The sequence below is a fragment of the Aquila chrysaetos genome, chromosome 22 (assembly GCF_900496995.4).
Source record: "Aquila chrysaetos chrysaetos chromosome 22, bAquChr1.4, whole genome shotgun sequence".
Classification (NCBI taxonomy): Eukaryota; Metazoa; Chordata; class Aves; order Accipitriformes; family Accipitridae; genus Aquila; species Aquila chrysaetos.
The window spans coordinates 5374141-5399269 of NC_044025.1; the positions used below are offsets into that span (position 1 = coordinate 5374141).

The following is a 25129-nucleotide window of genomic DNA, read 5'->3' on the forward strand; positions in this document are numbered from 1 at the left end:
ACTCCTAAGATCAGCAGTATTTTTTGTGTACAAATTAAAATACCAACCCTTTCTCCCAAGCAAAATAGAACACAGTTGAATATACTTTTCAACATAAAGATATCAAGATGAAAGACAGCTTTTGAAATATTTGCTTCTCAATGCTTTATAAACTACATTAAATATAAATGCATGCATGTGCATGCAAATTGTTACCATACCTTGACCTAGATGTTTATCTCCTGCTCTAGGCTCTTCCAGTCTACAGTTGCCACTCCCAGTGTTTAGGGCGAGTTCTGAGAGATTTGTACTTATCTCTGCATCATCAAAATCCATATGGCTTGAAAAGGCATCACCAGTTAGGAGTGGGTCTATCACCAGCGGTGAGCAAGGTGGAGATGGAGAAGAGAGAGATGACCTTGGAGATAGCGATGTCATGGATTTTGGAGTACCAGACAATGATCTCAGAGCCTGTATGCGACTGGTGGTATCTGCTTTGTGAGGTTTTGCTACTTCGTTTTCGTGAATAGTGGTGATACAACCTGACGGTCTAAATCCAGTGGCTCCTTCTAAGAGCAAGTCAAGCTTGCTTTGGTAGTCCGAGTCCAACTGCTCCAACTGCTCCAGGTGCTCGTAGTAGAGATCAGTGAAACTGGCTGAGGTGGACGAATCCTGGCTGGAGGTGGCAAGAGATCCTCTGCTAGATGCAAGAGAACCAGGGCTGCTGCTCGAGGAGAGGGAAAGCATGCTGGTGGAGAGACTGAAGGAAACAAGTCAGAAAACCATTACACTGTATCTCCTGATTTCTCAGCAAAACACTGCAATGTCACCAAATCTCTAAGCCCACATGGCACATTTTGCTTTGTTAGCTCAGGCCATACGCATTAGTCCCCACAACAATCCAGAACCACAGTCTACCCAGCAGAACAGTTGGTTCACTTTTCAATAAAAATAATATAGTTCATACACATTTTTCTACTCACCATATCAACCTCTTAAGAGGCCTTGTTTAGGCAAAACAACTCTAATGAATAGTTTCAAATCAGTTAAAATTAGCGATAACTAATTCTTCCTCCCACATCTGTCTGGAAAAAAAATCTATGGTTCCTGTTAATCTCCAAAGCAGACCACAAAACCCAGCAAGGTCCGTGCAAGCAGATGAAGTTACTGCAGCAAACTGTCTCACCATATGGAAATTTTCTTCCATTTGCCTCAATCTTGTACCCACAGCCAAAAGGCAATATCACAGCTGCCTGGAACTGGCCCTCAGAGATCACAGCAGCCAGCAGTTACCTGAAAACTGGCAGGATTTACTTATGTGAAAGACTGCTACATGGAATCCAGGGCCAGGAGAGCAAGGGAAAGAGTTGGGGCTGGTCTGTGAAATCAGTTCACACAAATTATTTATCCCTAGAGATGTAGGTTCAGAACATAACTGACAGCAAAATTAATTTTAAGCAGATGCTGAATAGAAGTGTGTTCAGATGAGAAAGCCCAGACACCACTGCACACTGTTTTCTGCTCAGAAGACCCAACAAATCCTCCTGTACTGACTACATTTACCATTCCCTAGAAATTCCATTTAAACCAACACTCCTGCTGCGAATATTAAATACCTTGCTTGTTACTGACTGTTTAAAGACCCTTAACCCTCACTTCAGATATGGATTAGCTATTGAAAAATTTCTGCATATGTATAAGTGGCTTAAGTTGCCCCACTGAAAAACAGTGAGGATGTTAATAAGCCTAATAATCCCTTATTTATTATTTATGGGGTAAAAGCTGGAAGCTGCGTTTGTATAATTATGCCCATGACCTTATGAGAAAAAGGCAAGTATGCAGAATTTAGTATCATTTTGGCACAAAATGTCTTCTGCATTTGTATGACAGATGTGCACTGCATCACGTTTGTTCAAAAAAGCTTTTGGGCAAAACATAACTGAAACATGATAGAGTTTTTGCATTGTGACAGTATATATAGATCTGGTGAGGACTAATAAATTTACAGCTTTTCAGTGTATTTCACTATGAAAAGGGAGGGTTTTTTAATTAATCTTTTCCCTATCAACAAACTGGGCTTAACTTCATTTTGTGCATACCTTTGAATGCCAGACATTTTGCATTATGGGGTTAATAACAAATGCTTATTCTTATGAAGGAGCATGCCAAGAACACTGGGCACATAGTTAGGAAGAAATTAGTTTCACATGCTTCTTGGTCACCTCAAAAGATCCCTAATCAGCTAGATGAAATGAAAATACGATGCATTTCCACTGCATAAGAGCATCACAGATAGCTATTCTCCATGGTGGCTTATTTACATGCCAGTCTTGCACTATGATTTCTTTCCAGTCTTTTCGGTGTCATCTTCACAAAACGAAACAGAATCCAAGTGGAGCAGAAGCTACAAACAGAGTAAATTCAGTACACACTGATAGGAAAAACCTCAACCAAACAAAAACCCCACCAAACTCTCTTCCTAATAAAAAAGATAAAACCGTAGTTTTAGCTAATGATGATTTGGCCTTACTGCCTGCAGTCATGCATTTGTTTGGAAATAGTAATCCTATGCTCTTCCAAAACTACAGCCTGAACAACCAGACCACATTACAACTGCAGAAATGTTTCTATATACCGTATGAACCACAACAGATTCAGGCATATCTCAATACATCGTCTACATTGCAAGCAACAGCACACTTGGAATTAATTTAGAGAAATATAATCATGACATTCATACGTTAATGTGTAGTTGCATTACTAAGATTCACTTCACTTGCTGTGTGAGCGTTAAGCTGTCTTTAACATACTTTATTAATATAATACTTCAGTAATTCAAACATTAGTAGAAAAATCTCAACTATCCGTAGTCACCTAAATGTTACATGTCCAAAATAAAAGGGATTGCACAAACTCCTTCTGTTGTCAGACAGAGGCACCACCACAAGGTTACTTATCCCATTCTAAAGCATCCATCTAAACTGAGCAGGATGTATAATCCTCAAGGCTTCTCTTTCCATTGACTACACAGGGGTGTTAGGTCACTATTATAACTGAAAGGCCTTTTAGATCTCTCAGTTGGGAGGTGAAATTGTTAGCAGAGAAAGGCAGTTACACCATGTGCAGTTAAAACGCCTACAACTTTTGTAAAAGGCTACATACCTTTTCAGCTGGGTGTGCAACATTGCAACTAATCGTGTTGTTTCTTCCAGTTCTCGGACTAGCTGATTTCTTCTGCTATTCAACTTCAATCTAAGAGAAGATAGAAGAAAAAGATGAGCTAAAGCAGCATTTACTATTTAAAATGAGTAAAGGAAAATTCTATTTTTTCTATGAAATCCTACAAAAGTTAATATGAATACACAATATAAATTGGGACAGAATTTGGTCAAGATGTGTAGGTGTTTACCAACTTCCAATATTCGTAAACATTCACAACAGGGAAAATAATTACAGCTAGTTCTATGAAAGTTTCTAGTATCAGGCCTCAAAAAAAGTCCGGCAGATTTTGCTCACTATACAGGATTGTATTCTTATACTTACTGTGCTAATAAAGGTGTAAATGCTTTCATTTGCTTTCAGTAAGGTCTATGGATGACCAAGGTTTACACGATTTAGTTATTAACCATCTCATTATGGGTTTACACAAATTACGGACTTTAGCAACATCTCAGTTTTATTTCACACCTGAAATGGTTTGAGACACAAATGTGCACTTGGGTGCTCATACCCTAACTTAAGAGGCCTCCGGTCAAGAAATCCTTCTCCAGAAACATGTTATTTCTCTGGCACACTAGAACAGGACCATATTCCTAAAAATCACAAACTAAAGTGTTCATCTTACAGCAAGACCAGAAACATCTGTTGAACCACAGATATTTCAGGCTGGTAGAAGTCATGCAGCTGAAACATCTGAGATGCCTACATTTTTTCCAGTGTGATAAAACAGTGAAAAGACTCTGTAGAAAATTGGTGTAGTCTGGACACTGAGCACGTAGAAGAAATGAAAATATAGAGCCACAGAGAGAGTGAATGCAACAGGCCTATTCCACATATATTCAAGGGACTGCAGCTAAAAGTAACACTGCCATAGCCACCCACATCAATACATCCAGATTGTAAAGCGCTTGTAGGCAATGCCTAATGCAGTATTCATCCTCACTGTACATTCCCATGAGATCTCCTCCTGCAACACAAGTAAAATTAGGGAGGATAGTTGGCATTTTTTTCAGCTAGTTTAGATTCACAGGATATTCCATGCAACTCCCACAGCCCTGTCAAATACCAGTTCCTACAGGAATCACATACAAGGATGCTCAGAACAAACAAATTTTAAAAATTTAAAATTCCATCTGTTGACATTTACCAAGCTCCAGACTGCACAGCAACTGTAGAAGCTGCTGCAAGGTGCTGGCTGCATACAGATACATTACAGTACACTACCACTATACCAGGCTATTTTGAGCACTTCTTACGTTCTCAAAGAGGATCCATTTGCAGGAACAACAACCTTTCCCCACTTGGGGAGTAAGAAGACTTCCAGGCGGTTTCTTTTGGGAGATGATTTCAGAAACCTTGTAAGTAGGATCAGTCTCCTGGAAATCTGAGGGCACACTGCTATCAGCATTCAGCTAGGGGATGTTGCTGCTTGCTCCCAATTACCTCTTGTCCAACAAGGCAAGCTCTGCCCTATGCCCAGTAACCTACCTCTCAGTTAGAGCTTTGCTCTGAGTGTCTCTAGCAGCCTGAAGGTCTTCCTCCAGGCGCCTTCTCTCCGTCTCCAGTCTCTCCACCTCTCCTCGAGTCCATTTTCTGGGGCTAATAAATCGCATTTCTTTTAAGAGCTCCTCCTTCTCATTAATTAATATTAGACGATCCCGCTCAGAGTCCAGCACGCCAGGCCAGGCCTCGCTGTCAAGCTTAGCCAGTTGTATTTTCAGGTTTGCTATTCTGCAGCAAAAAAAAAAAAAAGCCATTATTCCATGAGGAGTGTCTGAGCTACTGCTCCAGACACACAAAGGTACACCATGACCAACCACATCTTCCATTGCCCTGAAGAAGGCTCTCCAGGGACAACTACCCTCACCCTCATGCCTTCCTCACCAGGGCGCTGCCAAGTGACGGCACCGCTGGGAGGCTGACACGCAGAATGGGATTTTAACTCGGGTTTGCTCCCAATGGTAAGCTAAGTCTCTAGCTAACCTGCAGTGTCCACCAGTCAGGGAACAGTGTAACTGAAAATCTGGATCTTGAAAAAAGCTGTCAGATTTACTATAGGGCGTTTCATATGCCTTACAGCTAATGACCTCACAATACTTGGAGTGGAGAGCATCATGTGGTAAATATCTGATCTTTAATCAGTTTTATGGAAAAGAACTGTATCTTTTCCATATGCAATTCAGATAGGCTGATAAAGATCAGTGGTTACTCAAAAGTTTAGAAACCATTTTTGTCTTTACAATGAGGAAGTTAATCATATGCATGCTGCTACTGGACGAATCCAACTATTGACTCAACACCAAGCATTTTGGACACATTAAAGAGCTACGCTACTTCTGGTACAACGTGGACCTGAGGATGCAAAGAGTCGAAGAGGCAATACGATCCTACCTAAATCCAGAGCCACTTATTTGCATGAAATTTAAAGTCTATTTTCATTAGAGGTATCATTCCGGATTTCAGTTTAAAGTCTGTATCGCTAATCCGTCAGCACCATACCACATTATCTCAGGCAGAAAGATGATTACTAAAAGCAACAGCAATACAGATCTATAATTTAGCAAGAGCTTTGACTGACAGCAGGGGAGAGCACAGCTCGTGGCAGGTAAGGAGGCTGCTCACTCCAACTATGTGCCCATTCCTAATTTCCCAAGTATCTGAACTGCTCATTTAGCTCCACAAGTAGTCAGCTTTGCAATGCAACATACAGAGAAAAGCAAAAATCAGCAGCAGGCCAGGATACAGAACCAAGGGCAGTAATGTCAGTCTTCCCAAAGGAATCTGTCTCCTTTGGACTCACTGACCTACAACTCTTCATGATCTGACAGGGTGATTATGGTAGTTTGGTGAGAAACAAGCATACAGATAAAGTTGAATAGGAGTTACTAAGGACTTGCATTTCTGGAACTCGCACAATTGAAAATGATCAAGTGGGGAGCAGGGAATGGGGAGGGCAGAATGGGCTGGGGTGGAGAAATTACAAAAGCTTAGAAGGCAAACAAGGAGGAAAAGTATCTTGCAATATAAGGCAAGGTATTTCCAAAAATAATTCACCTGACTGAAGACCAGAGAGTCAAGGCATCCATGCCCTTTCACGTCATTAACTCAGGTTAATCTCTCACTCAGGTTTAGTAAATACATAAGAAATAGAAGTGAAATGCTGTACGTGTAAAATGAAAGTCCAATATTAATCTCCCTTTGAAAAGGGCTTTGTGATCTGGTGACAGAATTACTGGACTTAAATTTGGCACAACAAATAGTTGCGGCCACTAATCTGGATTCATTTCTTTCTAGACCTTGGTTTATGCTACAGAAGCACACAGGATGGTGCACACTTCCTCCAGCAAACCAGCACACATGCAGGGACAGAGCAAATTCAACGCCAACTAGCAAAATCAAAGTGTGCAGAGTAAGTACTAAGATGCAGATCTGGGCAGCAGCGGCTACACAACTGCTGAATGGCCTTGAAGAATAAAGCTTTGTCTTCCAAGCTCTGGAGGCCAAGAGGAACTCGAGCCCCGAGAGAGCCTCTGAATGATTAGGCTCACACAGACTGACCTGCCTCCTCCATCACAGCAGATAGACTAGAGATCACCTTTCTGAAGAGAAGCCTCACTTTCTGTAAACCTATTTCCCACAGCAGGTTGCTTACTCTAATTAAAGTTCCATAATTGATAGATATTCAGCTCAACTATTTTTAGGTCTTCTTAGGAGCTGTTTTGTTTTTGAGTGCCTGATTAAGTGCAATACTGTGCTCCAACGAAGAATTAACAGTGGCATTAATTCATAATCCAAGAATTCCTCTGTGCATTTTGAAAGGATATGAGTTTAAGAGGATTGGTTGGCATTAATCTGATCACTTTTGGCATACATTTGCATGGATATGGCTTTTCCACTGGAATTTGTTCTCTATGCATTTCCGAGTCTAACGGCTTTGTTAAACTAACCTCAAGTTTTACCCGTTGTAAATGATCATTCTTTTTCCCCTTCTCAGTTAAAAGGAGCTTTATGTATTCTATTTTTCCAATAAAACAGCATCATCACAAAAGAAATGCTTTGCAGACTGTCTGGCATTTGGCTGAAAACTCCAGCCCTTCAGCATTCACTGACCGAGTCTGAACTACATCATTGCCAAGCCATGCTAGGTTTGCATTGCAAAGAAACCAGCAATACTGGGCTCAGGTCATACCATCTTTCTGAATAGCCACTAGCTTGCAAGACTGAACAACACATAGAACAGGAAGCTCAAGTTTTATTTAACTTTTTACCTAGAAAAAGTAGGTAGATGGTTTATTCATTGTCATATCAAGTCTCTTTTTTTTTTTTTTCTAGGGAAATCTGGTACTTATCTGTGACATAGGCATAACACGTAAAATTTTTAGTCTCTTTGGACATCATTCAAAGCACATGCATCTCTGCAGAAGCGTACATTAAGACATGTATCCTCAAACAGTGATTAGCAATCCTGTATCAGATCAGCCTCTATTCTTCAGGGAAAAAAAAAAAAAAAAAAAAAAAAAAAATCAAAGTGGGACGTGTGGTCTAAAAATTGACCAAATACCCACCGTTGTTGGAATGCTGCTAAATGCAACGTTAAAATATTTCATTTTAGGAGATTATAAAACATACTTTTAAAATCCCAGAGTTATCATCAGTCACACAAAACCCAAGCTGAAAGTTTAACTGTTGAAGGAACTAAAACAGTGCACAGAGTGGAACTGCTACACAACTGAGTTACTACTATATGTCTGAAACTGTACAACATAATTTAGTTGCATCTCTGACTACATTTATGCTGCAGTAGCTATCTCCTTGTTGAGATGTAGCACTGGCATCTCTTTTGACATGATACCCATTATCAGTTTCCAATCCAATTAAGCTAAAGGTTTGTCACTGTGGTTACCCTTTGTTCTTTTTTTGCAGGTTTAACATTATCTGCTCTAGGGCTCTCTTTGCCTCACTGAGCCGTGAAAGGAAAGGACTTAGTGGCGGGTAAGGGAACACGCAGAATTGTACCCTGACAGTTCTGGTGTGGTGAAGTTCAGCAAGATATTCACCTACATCTATGCCTTTAGTCCGGTCCACAGTGACAGTGTAAACAGTGTCTGCTACAGTCCACTTTCAAAAACATCAGCCCCTTATAAGTCTAGTAGTTCTAACCTAATTAACATGGGATCATCTTGTTTTCAAGCCTTAAGTTTTACCTTTCCAGATAATGCAGAGCTAATAAGACAGATGTACTTCCACCATTTGGCTCCCTTCATAATATGTGCGTGGGCAAAGTACTTGCTCTTCTATTGTGTTTTTGGAACATTTTAATATGCTGCTGTGGGGCAGGAAACACTTTTAACATCACAAGGAGGAATTTTCACAGGAGCAGAAGGTTCCTTGTGAGTCACTATATCCATAGTATTGTTCCAGCTTAAAACCAGTTAAGGTATTTGTTTCTGCAGCTCCTACTAAAGACCATGCCAAAACCACAATGCTCTGATAGCTACAGATCTTTTCATTTTACCATCAATTATTCATGCCCATTCAGGCCCATCTTTCCTCATGATAATGTTTTTTAAACTCTGAGAAAATCTATAGATAACCTAAGACAGACATGAGGTATCAAACTTCTTCAACTGCAAGATTGTGTTGTACGCCCTTCATCATTACTTCAAATGAACTATTGTGCTGCCTTTACAAAGTTCTGTCTCCTTTTAAAGAGCATATTAATTATCTTCTCAGGTTTGTCATTATTCACTCGCCCCTCCTTGGAAAAGATACAGGCTAAAGTAAGAGTATTCTACTTCAATCTGAAGATGTAAAGTCAGTGTGAGTTAAATTGCAATCTTCAGCAAAGCTTAAAAGTAAAAAGCAATTTTAACACTGAAAAAGTAACCACTGCATCTGGAGGATTAATAATTTTAATGTTGTTTTAAAAAGTCACAGAATGATTTGAATGTCAAGGTAGTTTGACAAATCTTGGATTGGCAAAATAGGCAGTTCTGAAAAAATTGCTCCACCTAGGAAGAGAAGTGTAAGTTCATGTCAAAAGCAGCTGGGCACACAGAGTCTTTGACAACTGCCACAGATACAGATTAGATTTTATGCCACTGAGAAACATGGCCCTATTGACCATGCCAGTATATTCAAATGAGAACATTATGAGTAATCTCAGCCTTAAAGCTCTTATCTCTAACCAGAGACTGGAGAAAAATCCTTCTCTTTGCATATATCCCAAGTACAGATTGTACCATACATCTGAAGTTTGTTATTCTGGAATTGCAAAGTCCCTTTAGAGCAGTTAAAACTGAAGTCACCACCACCGATGGTTACATCGCTGAACAAGGACTAGGCCAGCCAAAGTCTAAATAATAATGCTTGGTGGTTTTTCGTTTAACTAAACAGTTGAGTTAGCTATTATCTATTAAAACAAGTAAATCCCAGAAAACTTTTGCTTAAATTGGCCTGTTAAGTAGATATGAATTTTTAAAATCTATACTTCATCCCAGATCAGAAGGCAAGAGTGAAAACTTAGGTTCTTACAGATAAGCTCTGTATTGTAGCCATTGACTATATTTTGATATGTTAGGTGTTAACACAATATACATTTCTCCTTATCAGACTTACAGCCATGCAAACATTCATTTCATTTTGAATAAGGTAAGGAGATGCTTTGCAGTACAGTCTCCTTATTAGGAATGGGGAAGCACTGGCAACAGGCAGCAAAACCACTTATGTCCCCACAGGTGTGGCCAGAGTGAATTCTTCATGTATTAGTCACTCCTTAGTAATTTCTAGGATGGTTATTTATTTCTTGAATGATAACATTGGCCCAGAAAGCCTATTGCCTCACTGGCTCAAAAATTACCACGTTTATTTAGCAGTAACACTGGGTTTCAATCCAAGTGGCACCTTTTCTAGTGAAACGTATCTTCAGAATAAGCTGTGTGACAGCCAAAAGGTACAACGGTCCAAAGAATTACCTTCTCTTTGCTTCTTCATATTGAAGGCGTAATCTCACTTTCTCAGCCAACTGGTTATTGCTGCTGGTAATAAACTGAGACACAAAATATAAAATCAGCAACTTAGTAACCACTTCTCTTTTGATATTCCCTATTGAAATTGATGATGTTACAAGTTATACTTGCTCTTGTCAAACTCATTTACTAGTTAAACCAATCACAGAATAGGAAAATATTGCTTTTGATTAAATTTTTCACAATTTCTTCAAATACTTAAAAGCCCACAAGATTCAGAGGCTCTTTGTGGTCTAGTTTGTCAGAAAAAGAAAATCTACCACATCTATCTCAGGCTTTTATTTTCATGCACACACAAACAGCTTTGTAAACTTTCTTCTTGAATGTTGTTTGCAATCTTTAAGTGCTGTGTTGCATTTTGTGTTGGATGACATCTTGCTTTGGCTGTAAAGTCTTAATGACAAGGGACACCCCATCATGCCCAAATCTGCAGATCTTTAGTCACATGTGTGGCTGGGACTGAAAGTGGCTGCAAATGTTTAAGTAAAGGTTCACAGGAGAGGCTTCTATGATGTCCTGTGAGACATACTATGTACCCACAGTGCTGATTGAGTCCTTGCTGAAGCTGGCACCAACCTGACGGTTATGATCTTGTTGCACAAGTGGGACTGAAGTTTTATGAGTACTACACATGTTTGATGGCATCAAAATATCTGCACATATGCTATCATTCTCACTCATAACACGCTAAAAGCCAAATGTACTCTTAAGGGAGGAGTCTTCATCAGAGCTTAGCCCACACGTAGCTGCTGAACGTTTCTTGTCTAGTAGCATATCAATGCTATAAAGAGCTAAGGGAATATTTGTATCACAAGAAGCTACACCTACAGGCAAAATAAAACCTCCTTCCCTTTTATTCCCACCTGGGTTGTTCTAATAGAGACAGTGTAGGGAAACAGCAGCTTGCCTTTAGAGATACATTAACACTGCACACAGAAATGAAGGTCACGCTGAAGTTTAAACCAGGAGAAGGTATCATTTCATAGATACTTGCCCATGCTCAGAAACTCGTACTAAGGCAGCACTACACATAGTTCAGAGGAATGTCTCCACATGCACTTGGTTTCTCATGCATTACTCACATTTCCTGAAACATCCGTCTGGGAGCTGACATCCAGGTACTGCCGGGGTAACAAAGGGCTGGAGCTTTCCACAGACACGCTGCTGGCCCACAGGTCTGACTGCGATCCTCTGTCATTCACAAAGCTGTCTTTTAACCTGGCTAAGCTCTAAAACCATAAAAAGTCATGAGGTGAGCTCCCTTCTGCTCAAACCACCTCAGCAGCTACATAGCTTCAGCCTAAACTACATGACAAAGATCTGACCATGTTTACTGCGTGCACTCAGACTCTGCAGACATGAGGTCAGGCATGACTGGACTGCACCTCCCACAGCAGAAAGCAGCCCACGGCATTACAGACAGGCTCTCCGCTGGAGGTGGCAGACCAAGTGGGCCTCATGGCTTCTCCAGGTCTGGTCTTTGACAGCAGTACAGTCACACTGGTTCATTCTTGACCAATAAACCCTGAGACAAACACCCATCTCTAAGCAAGTGCTTACTACTCTTAGTTGCTGTATTTTATACTTCTTATTTCGAGGATCCGAACAACAAAAAGGCTGCAGTCCAACCACAACACAGGCTGCAGTCCAACCACAATACAGAACTAATTTATGCTAATAAAAATCTTGATTACATATCTGAAGTAGAAAATACTTAAATGACTTCTCAGAAATTCAATCTGATAGCAATGGCGACACAAAATACTATAAAGTCATCCTGTTTCAATACCTGAATGAGGTCTTGTTTTTCCTTCTCCCCTGATGTGATGGCCTTCTTGAGAGCTTTCATTTCACTTAAAATGGCTTGTGCCTCATCAAGTTTGTAGCCACCTTGAGTATCAGACATTTTCATGTCAATTCTGCATGGAAAATTAAAAAAAATACAGTAAGCTAACACTTTATAAAGTCCAGTTAATTTAATCATCCCAGATGTATGCATCTCGACGTCAATTTTTAAGAAAAACACACTCTGAAGTATAACAAAGACAACAGAAGGAACAAAGAACCCCACTCATAACCACCTAAGTTACTCCACTCAGAAATACATTAAGCTTCAGAACTCTGATTTTAGCTATATCATCTCTTTGACTCCTTAGGGACGACAAAGATGTACGCAAAACCCCCAAAACAGTATGTTTGGGCAGATTGCTGCTTGCTTCTAACCTAGAGAGGATCAACTTAGCCATCTATGAAAATTACCTTATTTTCAGTCATGATTCTGAAAACCAGCCACAGATCTCACATGCATGGATGTATTTGCTTGCACAACCTAATTACAAGCTGCTTCATCCTTCCCTTTTCCCAAAGGAATTCTACTGCAGCTGACATTTATAATAAATAAGATATTAACCAGGGACATTATTTAAAACATGTCAGATATCTAGTCATACAAAGGTAAGTACCTGAAACTTTTCCTCTCCTTCCACTCCACCCCAAATTTTTCTTCAGTGCCCTAAACCAATGGCTCTTATAATTAAGATAATAGGCTGTAATGTGTCATCCGTATTGAACAACACTGAGTAAAACGGAATACCATTTAACTGACGAGATCCTGGTTCAAAATCTTTTTACCATGAAGTCAGTTCTGATGTGGTCAATCACATACAGGCATTGATTTGAGAGAACTACCCTCATGGCTGTGTACTGCTTTCAGTTGCATATGCCTAAAGATATCAGCAGCAACATATTTCAGCTTAAGTTATTTAGGCAGCTATTTATAAATGTAGAGGGGGATGTATTACAAGCCAGAGATGTTCTACACTGAAAATAAGATCTTGAGAACAAACTTACTTCTTCAGTGTTTGAAATCCATGCTCTTTGTACTGGAGCTCTTGCTTCATGTGAGCTACTTCTCTCTTGAGTTTATTAACCTGCAGCAAGGTGTCACATTTTTAGAATGATATTTTATATGAATATTTAGGTACAGCACTACCCATTCAATTCAAAACTTACTCAGGGTAGATAGTACTCTAAACAAAGTTTCCAGATAATCAGTTCATCTCAACAGCAGCTAACAGCCCTGACTGCATCCTCATCAGGACACTATCACTGGCTAAGGCTTTATCCAGTACTCGGGTATTACACCACGTAATAAGGGGTTCAAGGGAAGTTCCAACCTCATAATCAGAAAAGCTAAGAAAAAATCAAGAGAGACAGGAACGAAACACATGTTGATTTTACTCAGAAATGTTTAAAACCTTCCCAATCATTAAAAAAACCCATTAAGCATCAGGACAGGAGTTACACTGCAGCGATAGAAGCCATCCTCCAATACACCAAACTAAAAGGCTCCACTGCATGAGTAACACAGCAGGATGATAATACATATTATAAACCCACTGACCCTACAGCTTGCTGTTTTATATTCCTCCACAGAGGCTAGACTGACCTACTTTACTTTAGTCCTTTCTTCTTCCCAAACTGAGCTCTGCATGAGAGCACACACTGCCGCTGCTAACAACCCGCACTAAGCCCAGGACAAAACAGCTGCCAGTCTCTGGAGAGAACTCACAGCTCTCCAGCACTGCAGCACACCGAAGAGCCAGCACACAGCTAAATACCCCACAGCGTATCTGTACAGCAGTATGTACTGCCAGCTTCCAAGGAAGTCTAAAGTCTAAGGGGAAAAAAAAAAAGTGTTTCAAACTCTTAAGACGGCAACGTTTGAGAATTCTGATAAATTATCTCCTAGATTAAGAAGGGCAACATTAGCTCTTTCAACTGCTTTGGCATTTCCTTTTAGTATTTGCCACGAGGTTTGGAAATATCTGAAGATTACTCGTGGCAAGCAAAGGTCTGTTCGTACTACTTACCCTGGATTTTGTAGTAGCAATCTCTGCTTTGAGGATCTCCGGGTCATACTTGGAACTTGACGATGAGCCAGAGAGCACTAGAACAATACAACACCCAGTTTAGCAGTTCTACCTTCCTCCCTACTCTTCCACCAGCCCCACCACAAATCAAGACCTCCCATCACTCCTGCACACCCAGATCGCCACACATTGCTGGTGTAGGCCTTTTATCCATTTTCCAGATCTCTTCTCACACTTCAAAGGCAAGGAAAGGCAATAGTGCAGTCAAGTACTCCACAAAAAGTGTATACTAAAGAGGCCAGAGCATGTCCTGCATCTCCAAAGTCTTGATTTGTTCCAGGTTAACACACTTAACTCAGACTCCCAAACACGTTCACTCCATTCAATAGTGTGGCTTCCTGCATTTCCAAAGGCATTTAACAGAACTGAAGGGACAGGCATTGCATAAAGGTTTACTTTATTTTTTTTTTTAGACTTTCTCATTGAGTAAACAATCCACTGAATGTTTAAAAACAAAGAAAAGCAAAGAACGAGAAGAAACTGAAAAATGAGATGCAAGCCTTCTCACAGCCTCGAGGACACGACCACTCATACAATGTGTCACACCGGATTAAATCAATGTCCCATTAAGAGGAGAGTTCTCTTCTCAGCAGTGGTTAAACCTTTCTGCTTCAGAAGGTACAGAAGCTCCCCAATGTACAATGTTGTTAGAGGTAGCTGTAGGCAAGGGAGATATTTTGATCCTTGCAGCCATCAGTTTATGCCCTATAAAACATGGGAAAGCATTTCCAGTTCTTTCTGTTTGCTTGTATTTTTAAAGACAGATCTCATCACACCAATGTAATTCACGTTCACAACATTCTTAGTGTACTGCTCTGGTATACCAGTACTTAGAGTGCTCTTAAGAAAAGACCAAAAACTGTACTTCAGAGATGATGGACAAGACCCTAGTCAAGTAAGAATGCTTCAGCTGACAGAAAACTACTTAAAAAATTTTTAACATCAGGCACAGGATTAGCCAGTGGAATTCACCAACATAAGACATAACTCAGCAAGAGTGAAGCAGGGGGAGTTCAGTCCACTGTTGTGGCTAGCAAGAACGTAAAAAGTCTGCAACACTAAGGATTGTAAAAAAAAAAAATTCTGGAAGACTTGCAGGAAATAAATCCTCCTCTGGACATTCTCCAGCTCCTAACTAGTAACAGTAAGGAGGAAATTTGGCCTTCTACAAACATTTCTGTACCAACTCTTGAAGCAACAAGTATCAGTGTTTAGTGTGTGACAACGAATATGGAGCACAAAACAATGTTCTTCATATGCAGACAGATAATCCACCAATGTTAGCTTTTGCATGGCATAAAATACAGACCCTTAGTTCCCCGAGACAGTCACTCAACTACCTAGGATGTTAAACTCCAAAAAGGCCTGGGAATGCTATCTGAGATGAGCCTTCTTGCCTCGTTTCTACACTTTGGACACAGAAATCAAGGAAAATACCATATAACTTCATTTTTTCACATTGAGCCAACCACCACATTTTTTCACATTTGTTGAAGCCCATGCTGAAAATCTGCACACTGACTCCAGTGACGGAGCCAACCGCGATAGATTCATAACAATTCTCCTTTACCAAACAGGTGCGAGGCAGCTATTGCTTTTGAGACAAAACGAGCAAACATGGAGACTGACAGGGCATAACACATCCCAGCATTATGGATGGAAGCAGAGGATCAGCTTCAAGCATTTTCCTGTCCTAGTGGGTTCATGACTGAGACAGTCACTGAGTAAGAGTTCACTAACTACTCACAGCTGGTCTGAGAGCCCAGTTTGTGCTCCCAAACATCATGCAGCTGTCGATATTCTTGCTGGGCCAATTCAAGCCTCTGCTGTTTCACTTGATAGATCTCCTTCTGTGCAGCAATCGCCTCCTGGGCCAGGACAAGATAGTCTTTCAGCATATGCTCCTGCTCTCGCCGCCATTGCACACGAGGGTCTTCTATCTGTGTAGTTTCTTAGAGAGAAAACAGGAGACAAGGTCAATGGAATGCAGGTTTGTACTGCTGCCTGGAGAAGCTCCACCATTTATGGCAATATTTTAAAATAGCCCCTTGCCCAATCCCATAATAAAAAAGTGAAATAGGGACATTTTCCTTTTTCCTTAGGATGTGACCATGGATCCACAATGAACTCCAATGAGCTCTGCCACGCTGAATCACTGTATAGAACAATTCATGATGAAATCATTGTACAACTCTCCAACTCCTCTGCTGCTGAAGCCGTTCTGGTTCTGCCTCTTACAACATCCACGCGAGCATATGCACACACGAGCTCTAAGATACTGACATTGACTGTTAGACTTATCTTTATTGCAACTGCTTTATAACATTACTAATAAAATACCTCTACTATTTCACTGATAAAAAAAACTTTCAGAAATCACTGCCACATGACTGCATTATACTGCATCTGACAACATGCAAGCAATTACAACTCTGCCCATCCTCTCTGGCTGCCAAGTGGCTTTTATTAAAAAGGAGAAGGAAAACCTTCTCGCTCAGATTGCATAGGTAAGTAAAAATAAAGACTCATTAAATCACAGAATGTATTCATGAAAGCATCTCAGATGACGTTATATAAACAGCATCTCAGAAGGGGAGTAAACATTTCCTTCACTGAAAGCAGGCACAGCAGTAAATCACTGCAGAATACAGGAGGCGGAGTTTAAGAAAAATATTTTTTGGTAACATAGGCAACGCAGTCATGAACAGCTACACCACTTCCATCTCCATTACCTCAACACAACCAATACATTGCTTTTCAGGTTTCTAACCATGAAAAAGGCACAAGGTCACAGACACGCAGCTAGTCCTAATACTAATTAGGCAAATTTATTGTCAGCATTTGTCTTGGTTTTGTGAAGAAGCGTCCAAAATATTTTTCATTTCTCTTTCAAGGCTATTATACGTTCTTGCTTGGAACAGGTTCCAATAGTCAGTTGACTAAGTGCTCTAAACTGTCTAAACTACCGCGCTTGAATAAGGATGCCTAGTTACCACATAATGAATAATTAATAAAAAGAAGCTGCTTGAAACTATCAGTAGGACTCTAATCTGCATATCTTAAGAGCCTCTTTAAATATTTAGTAAAAGCTGCCACAGTGGAAGGTATGAGCAGCTCTTAAGCAAGTCAGGCATAAGACTGACACCACAATACACACGATGTAGGGAAGAGAACAATTTGACAATAATCCTAGGAGCAGAATTAGAAATAAAGGATTTTACCCAAGGGATGGACACTCAACCATTTTCACAAGCTGTCCATGATCATGCTGAGGAGAAAATTAACAGGATATTCCAGCAATAACTTGTTTTAACAGTATCTCAAGACCCGAAAGAACACATGGCATTTCAAGTTACATAGCAAAACTCAGAGAAGCTGCAAAAGATGATTAACCCCCCACACACTTTTAAGACAGTATAGGTGTCTTAAACTTAAGACACTAAGTATAGTTTGTAGAAGCATTTCAACAAAAAGTCCTTTATAGGTCCTGCTAGCAGAAGCAACGTTTCAGCTGATGTAAAATTAAAGCTAAGCCTGGACCTGAAAAACTGCCCCAGAATAACTTGAGGAAAAAGCAGGTACTTGTGCCAACTGTAGGTGCTGGTGCCCTCCCAGACAGCACTATGGCCTCTCTTAGAGGGAGCAAAAGAAAAGTCAGGAAGACACAGCAGCGTATCAACTGCAAGAGTCTGAAAACCTCAGACTCCTGTCTCTATTCTTGCCCACAAATCCCATTTCCCAGATAACCATTACCCACACCCAGACAGAGTAACTCCCTTTACTCCATAGTTAAACCAGAAGGGGAAAGTCTGCTGCAGGTTACCCAGACAGCTGCCCCCCATATTCCCAGACATGCAGCTTCCCTGGATGAGACTGTATGAACAAGCACCAGCAACCATGACTCAGGACTCCTAATTTCAAGCTTAGTGAGTACGTTAGCAAAGTACCCATGACTCTTGAAGTCTAATTCAGGACACTGGGTCATAAGTCTACCTGTACCTATGGCTTCTTCAAGCTTGGTTAGTTCCAGTTTTCCCTTAAACTAGCAGCCCATTCTTCCTATAATCACAAGAAGCATGGTGGAAGCTGCTGCAGGGAAATCCCTCCATTATAAGCAACCATGAGGAAGACTATAAAAATCAACAATCCTGAACATCTCTGTTAGGTGGTGAAACACTGACACTGCCCCAAGCGCACACGCCACCTGACAAAGTCAACGGTTGGCAGTCAGCTCATGGAGAGGATGGACAACGCACATAAGTACTGAAACTGCTTTGTTCCCATTTTTCTAAATATTCACCTCAACCTTTTCAGTAATCACAGCATTAACTGTATCCCCTTGATTGCAGCTTTGAGCTTTGATTTTCAAACATGTAATAACAATCTACAAAAATGTTGGCCAAGGGCTCTCGATCTGCCCCAAGCTACTGAGAAATGCAAAATACGTTCAAAAGTCAGATGAAAGGACTACAGAAATGCAGGCTATTACATTATTTGTTGTCTTGTGAATTTTTAATTTAATGTTGAGCTTGTCATAAATAAATCTGATTGTTTCATGTTTGAAGAATGTTGTCTTACTATGCTTGCATCAGCATCTGGCAAGAAAATCATCATTTCTTTGTGCAAATCAAATTCCAAAGAAGTTCTCCCAGAAAGAGACACTCAGGGCTATGCATTAATACTGTATTAGGAATATTCGCAGTACTCAATTCAATTTAATTGTATTTATTTTGCCTCAGAGAGAAGGTTAGAAGTGTTCTCCATCTCACTTTTTTTAATGGCTCCTGGCTTTAGATTTAATTTAGGTCTGTCCTTGGGCTTGTTTCTGATAATTAGTCTCAAATACTTCAAGGGTGCAGCAAGAACCAACCTGCCTCCATCCCCTTCACATCCTCTGATGATGGTTCCTTCCTGCACAGGGAATCTGCAAGAGACCTTGGAGAGGAAGAAGGTTTTGGACATTCTCCAGAGGATACTTCAACATAAACCACAAAGATGAGCTCTTGATTAGCTGAAGGTAAGTGGATAGGGTTTGCTTTATCATGATTTGGATTAGAGCTGGCATAAGAAATAGGGTCATGATTTTGTTTCTCTTCTTTTTAACCTTTTAATTGAAATTCTAGGTCAAATCTTGTAGCCCCTCGCATCCCATAGAAGTGAAACTTTTTAAGAGCAACTGCTATTAAGCAGGTGTCAGCACGGTTTGAAGCCTTCTCTGCATACCCTTGAAGCCTGTGGTGCTTTTGAGTGTCACAGACCAGGGGTAACTGCCCCAGACCTGCAACCAGATCTTTGCACATTCACCCTGGGGCCAACTCAAATGTACAACTAAGACCATGTTTGGCTTGTCCCACCTACATGCTGTACTTTCTGCTAGCTGGAACACTCAGAAGGTCTGACAAGCTTCCATGTCCCACAGCAGGCTGCAGATCAAGGTTATTTTCCTGTACCTGAACTGTGTTCCCCCAGGACCACAGCTAGCCATCCTTGCTTAGGCAAATGCCAGCAGAGTAAGTTAATGCCCCAGTTTTGGCTAGGATGGGCCACAGTGACAACAAGCACTCGGCTTCCTCCAGTGTGGATAAGAAAGGAAGACAAGTAAGATAAAAATACATCTCAAAGTGAAGACAAAGTTCAGAGGGGACAAGGAAAAGGTTCTTGGAAACATCCCCTCATTTTACGTGAGCCAAGTTTTTCCTGTGGTCAGAGGTGACCCTGATGTTCACTTCAGAAGGTGGGCTGAATATTATTTCTTTTGGGGACAATGCCAGCTCCCACAGCACCTGCAGAAGCTTACATCTACTGCAACAGTCCATGTCACTGCCTGATAAACCAGAGGAAGGAACTGATTCAAGGGAGAAACCACTAAGCCCCACAGATGTTTCGCTGGGAGGGGACAGGGAACAAACAGCTTCCCCAAAAGCATTGTAGAGGTAAAACTGAATTGGCAGGAACCTCCTAATCCAACACTGCTGCCTAACACAGCAAAGCCCTTCAGAGTCACTGGAAGGTGGCATGTCCCTGTCTCTGGGCGGCTCTTGGCCTGGAGCACTCTGGTAGGCACCTCCTACATCTCAGCACCTGATACAGCAAACCTCCAACCACCAGAGAAGGGAAGAGAAGTCCAACCACATTTTTGACTCCTCTGGAGAACTTGCCCATGCTCTTCTCTCCTCCTGGCTGCACACAGTCATGAAAACATTAAATCATTCAGAAGGAGGTAAAAAGAAGTCTTAACAAGACTTCTAAACTCAGTTTTTACTCCTTTTGTAAGTGAGGTCAGCACAGGAATAACCCAGACCCAAGTGAGACTGGAAAAAGCATTAAGATTCAGACTGTCTTTAAAGAGCAACTTCACTGTTAACTCACCAGAGTACTTTCTTGTGGAAGTGAAATGGACACAAGACATGGCCTTACAGACCTATAGGAGACCCCAATTTGTATCCTGCAATTTAGCACCTTCTCAAGTGAAGTTTGTCCAGTCCTCTCCCCGCAGATCTCCTTTGTGTGATCCTGTAGGCTTGTCTACCCTTTCTTTCCCACTATTCTTTCCTTTAAAAGGAAATTCAACATCCCCTGCCTCAAAGAAAAATGATTAGGATAAAGCTATTTAAAGATATGTAAATACTCTAATACTGGGATGACATAAGTTTTAAATGAAAATATTTGTGTCACCCTCACATCTGGAAACATTTGATCTTTGTATTGCAGAGGGCAGTTACTGCTTTTTGAGAATGGGCTTTTTTCATTCTCCGTTTTTACTGCCTAGGAGGAATTGCTAAAACCTGGAAGGTGCAGTCTCAGGCCAGGTGAAAATGTGGCTTTTCTGAAAAAGGGAAGGCTGTAAAGGTTGCCAATTAAAAAATACAAAGACAAAAAACAAAAAACAGACTTTCACATTTTTATTTAAAAAAGATCTTGTAACTTGCTGAAAAAAGAAAAAAATTGCTGAAGTTCTCAGTTGAAGTCCTAGAAGCAGATTAAAAGCAGCACCGCCCCCCCCCCCCAAACCAAACCACAACTTCAAGGCAGTTTTGTCTTTTAAAAGTTTTTCTCTTTGCATGAGTTACAAGCACCCCCAAAAGGGCCTGGGCATGGTTCTGCTGTGAACTCCTGGACTGCAATTGGAGCTGTTCTGTAAAGAGAACCAAAGTCACTGATTTATTTTGTATAATACTTTTTTCAGGGGATTTGCTCTAGCACAACCCAATCCACATTTCCTAACAATGTCTGTAATGATATACCAAATTCTGTATTTTCTTATTCAAATGAACTTATAAAGCTTAACACTTCCAGTCTATCAATCTAACAAAGAGAGTAAGCAGGGGCTTAGTTTGAAGATAGAGAATAAAAATGCCACAAGCCTGAACTTTACTCTTTCCCAACTTGCACACCCCTCAGGATATCCCAAGCCTACTTGAGAGTTTCCTCTCCAGTGTAAAGGCAGTGTGAATTCCTGCAGCAAAGGGAGCTCATGCAGTCATTCAGTTTATCCCTGCCAGAGGAATCAACACCAGACCTTTGCACTGTTTCTGATGGTCTTGCCACAAGGACAAATTCCAGCCTAAGAACAAACTCCAGATCATTGTTACCTAGTCAGACTCCTCAGTAGAGCCGAATTTACAGAGGTGTGTCCATAGTATTAGCTTGAACGTGACTGCTGAAGACTGCAAACCAAAAGGTCTCAAATTCTTGTTTTAGAGAGGGAAGTAACTTGTACGATGGAGAAGGACAGGATTTGATTTCACGAGCTGCAGATCTCATCTACTCTAAAACATGCTGTTAGCGATTTTGTGGGTTTGTGTTCACTATATTTTAACACAGGCACAAAACAATCACTCTGCAAAAATACAATAACATGTCACTTACTGGTGTTGTGGTCTATGTAATAAACTCCAACCTGAGGGTCATAAGCTTCTTCCCATCCTAACGGCAATTCATCACTAATGCAGTCTGCAAAGGTTAGTGGTTTAGTATACCTGAAATGCAAAATAATATTTAGGATGAATAAAAGAACACTCTCACATGTCTATTCCAAACAACTGACCAGAAAACAAGTACCACAAGGGCTTCAGTATAGAAAACAAAGAAAGTTGAAAACTATTTTAAAGCTTTTGTTCTTATCAAATAATACTCCACAAACACTTCCCTTTCTTCATCTGAAGTTACAGCAAGATGAATTCATTCTGACACAGCTCCGGAGCCTTGCCTGGCTCAGCCAGTACTCGCTCAACAAAAGAACATTAAGAACTTTGCCAGAAACAATCCTCGTCTCTCAAGTGAAAGAACAAGACTGTTTGCAGGCAAGTCCTGTATCAAAAATATGTAGACAAGAAGGAGCAAGATGAGAAATGCAATTTGCATAGCATGAATAATTAAGACTGCACAATCAATAGCAAGTGCTGAGGACTGTGGGACCACTTGTCATGCAACTCCCCTCATTTGCATTGCAATATGTTCCGTTTCATTAATGACAAACTAGATTAGTTTCTCAGTATCATGAAAATGTGTAACGCACTCCGTCCAAATGAGGAAGTATTTCCGCAATACTGCTCTGATGAGTTTTTCTATTAGAGACCACATCCAGCAACAGTCTGAAGACTTGCATGGCTAAAACCAAAGCTTAGCGTACCCAATGCTTGAGTGACCCCACAGATTTTAGTCACTGAAATGATGCCCCTTTCCTCCCTTTGACTCTGACCTAACAAGGTTCAGCTTGCACCAACAAAACTACTGACCAAACACATCACTGCAGGGAGGCACAAGCCAGGAAGAATTAAGCTTGCAGGTATCTCCTACCCAGCTGCCAAAAGCACAATATGCCACAGGCCCATAGATCCATCACACAACCCCAACACGCTGCACGTAGCGTATCTGGAAGGAAGGCCATGACTTCATTTTGGGACCTGTGAGTGTGATATATCAGAAGAGCCCTTTGGGCAGAAAGCACAGGACACAACGTAAACCAACACAGCCCCTCTCTAGCAGTTACGCTGCATGTACTAAGAGCAACTGGGTCAAAAAGCAGCCACGGAGCTGTACAGAACTCTGCCACATACAAGTGGCATGCCACAGGAAGGTAAGGTGGTTAAGAGAGCAAGTTTCAAACCCACTGTAAAGACTGGCCAGGTTTGCAGAAAGTCTTTCATATCCAAAGGTAATTCAGCAGGGCTGGCAGTTAGATAAAGAGTTTTATTAAGTTCTGAGCACACTTGAGAATACTTCATCTGGAGGCACTGAACAACCAGCTGGTAGCCCCATATTAACATCTTACAGTCACTCATCAGTGTAAAGGGGAGTTTTAGGAAAAAGCCTCCAACCATAAGAGGTTCAACATAAAATCAACATTTAATGACTAACATAATTCCCCCCAACACATGACCTGAAGTCTGGTACATGGTAAGAATGAGGTGGGAACATTTCTGTAAAAGCTACGTAAGCCACTAAGATCTCTACTTACCTGCTGTTGCATTTCACTTTCAACACATTGCCTTTGCCATCTGAAGCAGTGCTTGAATCACTATTTTCTCAGAAAATTTCAATTTATTTTAAAGCTCTGCAGTGCAAAAAAGAACTCAGAGCTTCACAATGTAGAACTGTGAAACTTTCTCAATAAAGTGTCACTGAAAGGTTTATTTTTACTGTTCTTAATCTAGACTGTGTACCAAAAGCACGTTTGTATAGAAAATAGAGACTACCCCAAAAGAAAATAGAATCTCAATACTTCTGATTGCTGTCCCTTATCCCATGTTTTTCCCCATGAATCAAGCTGTTTCCTCAGCCCGAGTACCCAGTATGTGCTGCTCTGAGTTGATGAAGTCAAAGGCGCACAAGGGTAAAAATGCAGAGCAAGGTCAGATACAAGCAACTCTCTGGAGAGAACACAGATGAAAGTGCTGTTGCAAACGTGTCAGCAATTTTAACTTAAACACTGGGGTTCACCGCTTTGAAAACGGCATCTGCTTTTAACGTCAGTGGTTCACGTGGAAGCAGGACAGGTAGCGAAGCGGGAAGGAGCAGTGCTGAACGCTGAGCTACGGAGGACCTGCTCCCATCCCTTAGCGGGGCACAGGCATACTGGGATGACACGACAGGTAATGACGAACACAGCTCGCCCTGCCCTGGCTGTCCCGGCCGCAGGCGAGCTGCCCTGGGCACGGCACGGTGCTCAGACCACTGCCTGCCGCCCGAGCCAGCGCTCGCCGCCGACCCGCCCCAGGAGCCTCGCTGTCCTCCTGGCACTCAGACACAGGGGTGCTCCTGAGGGTGCCTTCTCCTGCAAGCCCATCAAAACCAATGCAGAAGAATCTCAGTGTCTTCAGGATGGTCGTGCATTTGCAGGAAACCAAAACAAAAGACAACCACAAGAACTGGTCTCTGCTTATTTTCTTATGACTTAAGAATCAAGCTGATTTTTAAAAGCTAAGGGCTGGTCTCAACTTCACACACGTCAGGAAAACCAGCATGATGATACTTCAGTGTAACTGCTGAGGACTTGTGTTGTAGTAATTATTTGATTGCCCTGATAAGCATGACATTGTTCTTCCATGGACCAATATTTTATAAAAAAAAATTCAGTCAAAAATTTTCACCTATAGTCCAGGTAGAGCTTAAATTTAATGCTTATTAGATGTTATTTGGAACATGGGAAAGGAAGAAAAGTTAGTATTTATTTATTTGTAAAAATACATTTAAAGTCAGCAGGGGTAGAGTGTGCCATCTAGGCCATGCAAAGTCCAAGTGGTCTTTTCCAGTGCATCATTTGATTAGTAACACTCAAAATATTGCTGTCAATTGGATTTATGATTGCTGTTTTGCTCCTTCTATGGAGAGCTTTGTAAGAAGAGGTGTCATTTCATCCTGGGTTTGCACAGCCTCTAACCTTGCACACCAGCTTCCATTCAGCCCAACGGATTGATTAAACCAGAAATCACACATTTCCCATGCCCCAGCTACAGTGCTCAACATTTT

At 41.0% G+C, this 25129-nt stretch overlaps 1 protein-coding gene across 1 annotated transcript in view; it reads right to left on the reverse strand.

The window, feature by feature from the left end:
• WWC1 (WW and C2 domain containing 1) overlaps positions 1-25129 on the reverse strand; it is a 74674-nt gene that overhangs the window by 17332 nt on the left and 32213 nt on the right. The window contains exons 2-11 of the mRNA XM_029997614.2: positions 22028-22137; positions 15906-16109; positions 14099-14175; positions 13077-13156; positions 12016-12145; positions 11309-11455; positions 10173-10246; positions 4687-4929; positions 3142-3231; positions 201-739 (exon numbers count right to left, since the gene is read on the reverse strand). Coding sequence (XP_029853474.1) covers positions 201-739; positions 3142-3231; positions 4687-4929; positions 10173-10246; positions 11309-11455; positions 12016-12145; positions 13077-13156; positions 14099-14175; positions 15906-16109; positions 22028-22137 — 1694 coding nt within the window. The remainder of the gene's footprint in view (positions 1-200; positions 740-3141; positions 3232-4686; positions 4930-10172; positions 10247-11308; positions 11456-12015; positions 12146-13076; positions 13157-14098; positions 14176-15905; positions 16110-22027; positions 22138-25129) is intronic.